General features: G+C 40.7%; 1 protein-coding gene and 1 long non-coding RNA gene across 3 annotated transcripts in view; one reads left to right on the top strand and one right to left on the bottom strand.

Moving 5' to 3' along the window:
• LOC144022852 (uncharacterized) overlaps window positions 1–6,880 on the top strand; it is a 183,496-nt gene that overhangs the window by 2,269 nt on the left and 174,347 nt on the right. The window lies entirely within an intron of this gene.
• Window positions 943–1,854, bottom strand: myadml2 (myeloid associated differentiation marker like 2). The gene has a single exon (XM_077525796.1). The coding sequence runs from the start codon at window positions 1,852–1,854 to the stop codon at window positions 943–945; it is 912 nt and encodes a 303-aa protein (XP_077381922.1).

Below are 6,880 nucleotides of genomic sequence, written 5' to 3'. Positions count from 1 at the left end.
CATTTACAAATACATACAACAGATCAAACATTCATTGGATATATGATTCTATTTCAACATGATTCTATACAGAAACATGATTGTATATGAACATTTGACAGGAGGACTACAGGAAAATGGCCAGGGAGCCAAACGTAAAAAGCTATACACAGTGCAAACTGTCTGTTGAATATATATGTTTCCATATGAAATATGCTTTTAACCACGACATACAAGGTGCAAACAGCCATTTGTTCAGAGATCTGACTTACACAGAATAGCCTATTGTAATCATTACCAAGAAAATAGATAAGTGTGGTGCACACGTATATATTTTTCAATCTGAGAGATCCCACGCTCCGAAATTGTTTTTGGCACGTGTGCTTCCTACTTTTATAGTCTAGTGTACGTGAGATGACCACGAATGTCTGTTGTAATACAATACTGACCTGGGAGAGGCAGCATGCAAACTGCTGGAAATTCAGTACAAAGATGTTGCATATTAGTAGAAAAACAGAACAATCTAGGCTTACTGTGACTTCTAAGACACATTATACAAACACTCAGTAGGACCAGTGTGAGAGTCGGGTCACTTCTTGACTGGCTGTCCTTTCAGTTCATGTCATAATCTGGAATTGTGTGGATCGGCCCAACTCAGTGTTGACTACGAAAGATGATTTCCGACCCTTAATATTGAACAGGTTTGCCATCCCGTCAGATCTGGGAGGAAATCGTTCAGACACATCAGATAACAGGGCTTGCAAGATAGGGACAGTTTTCAAATTTGGCCTGATTGTTCGTATATGTCTACTCTGTTTTTTATTGGCGGGCATAATCAGCAGACGACAGGCTAGGAAGTCCCTGCAGTTTTTGCTGAAGTTTTTAAGGTTCATGTAATGCTTAGTCCTGCTGAGTTGACTCTTTAGTAAAATAATGATCCCACCAAATACCTGACATGGACATTCAGACAGCAGCATTGGTGATGAAGCGAATCCTTTGTGAGTAGATAAGGTCAACAAAGTAAAGAATGAGGTTGACGTTGGTAAACACAGTTACCACCAGCTTGCTTTCCCAAGGGCATTCTCCACGTGGACAGACCTCCGGGCGAGTCGTCAAGCCGTACTTTTTGTCAAAACTAAAGATCGGCCATACCAGTGCGGTGCTGAGGTAGAGGATCACAGCCATGAAGGTGTAGATGACTACGAACCGATCAAAAGGGAACCGCAGGGAAGATGTCCTGCCGGATATTGTCAATATAACCACAAGCACAGTGATGGAGAAGCACAGGCTGTATACAGCCACACAGTACTCAGTGGCTATGTAGTTTTCATACCCACTGTAATTGTCCAGTGCTCCAAAAATAATGCAGGCCACAAATCCCTGGACCACCTTGAGTAGACCAGACACAGTTGCCATGTACCCCACCACAGCGCCCGGTTTGGCACGAGTTATGAAAACTTCAGTGGCGTAAGGGAAGACACAGACACTGGAGATGACGGTCACGGCAATGCGGTAGGCTTGCACCACACAGCCCTCGTCGGGGCAGTCCATTTCCAGGAAGTAGACGGGGTACACCACGGAGGCAGTGATGTACATGAGGGTGGCCAGCATGGCGAAAGCCACCGTTAAGTTGTCCCACGAGATTGGCATGCAGACGTGGAGTCGCGTGATGTCCAGGCTGAAAACCACCAGCGTGACAGCAAAACAGAAACACCACACAAACATGCAGAAGTACCCATAGGTGGCGCTGTAGCCCGCACTGTGCGACACAAGGGCGATGATGGTGGAGCCGAAGAGCAGCTGACACATTCGGGCTACACCTAAAGGTGACAACACGGCTTCTTTGTTGAGGTAGTGTCCACCGTGAGCATCCATCGTGTATGAGTGCTGTGCCCTGGTAACAGCTGTCCAAATTCTTATGGAAACACTTTCAGCCCTGTTCTTGGTTGCTTTTTATAGCTCCTTAATTACAAGGGTCTGTACTTCGTTTCTCCCAGAGCTGGCATTACAGATTCACTCTTAAGAAGCCTTTACAGTAGATTCTATTACTTAAAGTAAGTAGAGTAAGATGAAAATAAGTTACCTTCGATTAGAATTTGTCTTTGCTGTGCTTGGCTTTAAGCAATAAAACACGGCGTCAGTCCTGTTATGAAAATGCAATCTAAAACTGTTGAGATTTGTTGAAGTCTGTCCATCAAAAGTTTTCTTTGCTTGCTCTCTTAAGAAGTTCTCCAGTGTATGACAAGGTCATTTCTGCTCCGCAAGCCTTCTTCAGGTCATACCAGTCAATCGGTGATCCAACAATAGCCGTCAGTGACCAACAGGTGCAGTTGTTTGTGTTTCTGTCAGTGAAATTCCTCTGTGTTTTGTAGCCATCCATCGAAAAACGATGAAAATTTGGTCATCCTTCCTCGTCCCCGTTTGTCTTTCGTCTGACCGCGTGTCGTGGTGGATTGCACAGGATGGCTGTTTAAATGAAATTTGCAGCCATGCCCAGGGTTACAGGCCCCGGCTACGGCTAAAAATAGGGGCTCTATAATCCACAGCAGTGTGGGAGGCTACATGTGGCACGCAGTAGTGGAGTCGTCTTTCTTCGGAGGCTGAGTCAGAGTTTCTACCATAAGAAACTGGCGTTTATACACCGTGTAATGACAGGGCGGAAGGCTGTGACGCCCATTAGAGACAGCAATTACACATGATCCAACGAGAAAATTATACAGAAGCAGTGGTAGATTTGACCTAGGAAGTGAACATGAATTGGTAGTTACTGAAAATACTTGTGATATTTGTAATCTGGGACATTGAATTTACATTGTTGATTGCCGATTAGTGTGAAAAAAATGGGTCTCACTAGTACTACTGTGTTTTCAGAAACATGTATAGTAATGTGAGGCTGAGAAACATGAAGTGTTTTCCTCCTTAGAACAGATTAACAAAATTTTGTTTTGCTGAACCACAGAATGATCTAACAACACTTACAATACTCCAAATATGCAGTTAGAGGGTAAATCAGCTTTTTTGATGTTTTATTTATTTATTTTTTTCCCTAAGGAAAACTATGAAAATGGGTCTCTATGCAATGTAGCTGTTGAATATAGCGATATCAATATTATTGCAATATTTAACATGTACCTACAGAAATGACATTTTTATTATTTAATTAAATAATTAAATTTTTTAATGCAGCAAAATAAGCAAGCTAAATATATTCTTAGTAAATTAATTGGAATTAGTTACCCCTCAATAATGTTCAACTATTGGATGGCGATGCACATTTTAGTTAGCGAGTGACTGGTCAAATTCAAATAAAAGCATAAAATTCCATATGAAACTTATTGCATGTCTTTGCGATATGCATATTGCATGGACCAATATCGCGATATCGATATTTTTTCGATATATTGTGCAGCCCTAGTCTCTACTAATGTCGTCTACATGTCCTCGTCATTATTTTGACCTTATAGTGCATGTTTGTGTGAAAGCTTGAATTTGTGGCAAAACATATCTGTGTGATGTCATCTAGACGTTAAACACCGGGTTAACACAATGGACTTTTTTTTTTTTTTTTTCCCCACCAGAAAACGGAAAATACGTCATCACTGGGAATCTCAACTTCCAGTCCTTATATGTAGCTCTAGAAGCAAGATGGATCATAGAATAGGTCAATATTAAACACTTTCTCAAGCATTTGCCAAAAATCACCTTTGCCGATGTGGAAACTAGCATTGTACAAGAAAACTCCATCACAAAAAAACAACAACAAAAAGAACGAAGAAAGGGTACACATTTTTCAACGAGAAACCCATCGAAAAGGTGTCAGTCTATAACGCTTTATGTGGTTTGTCGTCTAATGTCAGAAAACTTTTTTGAATGGTCACCAATATTAACCCACACATCTCTAATTGTGCCCAGTTCAACCTCTGAAAATATAAAAGCAATCGCCACAGTATTTTGGATTATATTGGTCGGTCCTCGAGGGCCAGAGTCCAGCACGTTTTGGATGTTTCCCTTCTCCAACACATCTGAAACTCATCAGCAAGCTTCGCAAACACCTGATAACGATCCTGTTCATTGGAACCAGGTGTGTTGGCCTGCAGGACTCCGGCCCTCAAGGACCAAGTTTGGACACCACTGCTATACAGTAGACACTCACTATAAAAAGCTTAACGGGTTATCTACGATCAGTCGCCTCCAAAATTCACATGCACATCTCTACTTAGGCCCACATGAATCTTTTAAAATATCAATAAGACCGGTCCAATAGTTTGAAATTTACGGCCATTAATCGACGTGACCAACTGAGTGCGCACCTATGGGGAGCAAGCCAGTATATGCCAATAAAAGCCAAAATTCTGTGTCGATCGCTTTCATATTTTCAGAGATTACTGCAGGCATACGTCGATATGTGAATTTCGATAACGTTTGGTCGTAGTTTTCTGAAATTAAGGGATGTTGAGCAAGTCTGTCGCAAGTTATGAAGCTAACAACTCTCTTGGCATATAATTCATAGTAAGGATATATAGGACATTTTTTAAGTATTGCAGTCTGTTTTGAATGATGATGATGGTAACGTGTGTTTTTGTACGTGTGTCATAATCCCAGCATGTACTGGATGACCAAGTTTTCGGTGAAAGCTCGTCTGTTTGTGGTATCGATCAAACACATTCCCTCGTAGGAGGCGGTGAAAAGTTGTTCCATGGGGAAAGGCAGCCTTGAGTTTCAGGCATCTGACACTTAAGCCCCAACACGAAATCCTCAGAGGTGAAATGCTACTGTAGACTCGTGTGCTGCCCTTTCCTGATCATAAAATGTGGTCTTTCGTGTTGAATCGCTTGACTTCTGTTTTAGTTCCGTGTCGCAGGGAAGCAAATAAAATGAAAGGTATGGCAGCTTTAATAAAGTTTCAAACGTAGGACGAGCATCCAAGTATGATACAGTGGCTTTTATTTTTAGCCTGCGCCATTGTTACAATTGTTGTGCGCCACACCGGAAGTCGCAATCCACAGCGATTACGTATTTCCGGAAAAAATGCCCAAGTGAGAAAAAGGTTTGTTTGGCTGTATGTCCTCTCACTGAACGAGCATGTACTACCGACGTCACTTCCGTGAAACTGTCGTAGTTTCTCTGCCACCACGGACTTTCATATGCAAGGCCGTGTCTGCCACCTACCGGCTAAGTCTCGTATGCGCCTCCTTAGTGATTTGGAGTTGGAATAGTAACGTTTGTGAACATCTTTATATCGATTTTCAGGTTAGTAAAATATTAGCATAGCATTTGGTTAGCATAGCTGGTCATAGTATAGAAATGATTTAGATAATAGTTTTCACTGCTGCTGTCAATCACAGCCAGACCAAGTCCAACACTCCCCTCCCTCACAAGCCCAAGACTCTTCCAGGAAAAATCCCCTTTGAGCGCCGTTTTCAAATATTAGTGAGGGGTGGAGCAGTAGTGTGGTTGGGGATGAGTTACACTTTAAAAAAGGACACGTATCATTTACCAACTCACTACACTCTAGTTCTGAGAAAACACTTTGTATTTTAGAATGAACTTCATGACTGTGTTTTATCTAATATAGAGTTTGGAGGACCAAGACATTTCGCTAGTGTTTTTTTTTTTTTTTCCCAAACAAGCACACCAATGACGAAGCTATAAAAAAATAACAAAAATAAAATAAAAAAAAGATACATGGAAGAGGACCTCAGGAAACAAATCAAAATCCCTGATAAACTGTGTGTTTCACGACCAAGGTGCTTTTTCATTATTATTATTATTATTATTTTTAAATTGACATAGCTAACATATAAGCACAATAGCACAAGCACCACCGCAACAGTAGCTGCATAAAACTAACTCTCAGGCTAATAAGCTAACAGCTCAAAAATTGGAAACTCGGAGGGGCTTGTCCCCGTGTTCCGCACTACCTGAGCGGCAGAGACAGCAGATTTTACACTGGAAGTCCTTTGTGAGTTTTGTGCATCCTGTCTTGATGGAAAATCTTGCCGGATTTCATGGGAATCAGTTATTTTGTCATTTTCTTATTTTAAGGTTGTCAGACCTGGTTAAAAAAAATAATAATAATAATGAAAAAAAGTATGATAATTCATACAATAGATATGTAAGGAGGATCGTCTAAAATAAATAACAGGAGAACACTATTTTTTTCCTTTGTACGTATGTATTGTTTTTTTTCTTTTGGGTCTAATACAAAGACATGCAATCAACACAGAGGGCAAACAAGCCATGTATTTACAATATTACAAAGAATTACTTCTCTGCGAAAAAAATAGCACTTATAAATATGATTTACATAACAAAATAAATATGTAAATAACCAATGTTTGCTCGAGTTTCTCCTGTTAAAAATATGTTACAGAATTAAATTACAATTAGTAATACCATTCCTTCTGTGGTTGGTGTGAGGAAATATGTCCTTGAAGGGACACCAGTCCATACAGCATTGCCATTATATTAAAAGTTTATCTCTATTATGACATATAAGTATGGAGTTGACAATGGAATCACCTGAAAACGTATACTAAACATAAACAAACACAATATTTTTCTCCCTTTAGCTCATAGGTCTCAAACTCCGGTCCTTGAGGGCCGCAGTACAGCCTGCTTTCGAGGATACACTCTTACAACACACCTGATTCAAATGACCAGCTCATCAGCAAGCTTTGCAGAAACCTGATAACGATCTGATCATTTGATTCAGGTGTGCTGGAGGAAGGAACCCTCTAAAACATGCAGGACTGCGTCCCTCGATGACCAGAATTTGAGACCTATGCTTTGATGCTCATTGCATTGATCTGAGGACTAACTTAGACAGAAGCCTAAAAACAGTCTGTTCTTTGGGCCTTGAGTGGTCCGCTTTTGGTGATTCAAGAGGTACACTTCAGAT

Source organism: Festucalex cinctus, chromosome 1 (assembly GCF_051991245.1).
Source record: "Festucalex cinctus isolate MCC-2025b chromosome 1, RoL_Fcin_1.0, whole genome shotgun sequence".
Taxonomy (NCBI): domain Eukaryota; kingdom Metazoa; phylum Chordata; class Actinopteri; order Syngnathiformes; family Syngnathidae; genus Festucalex; species Festucalex cinctus.
This window is presented reverse-complemented; position numbering and strand designations above follow the sequence as displayed.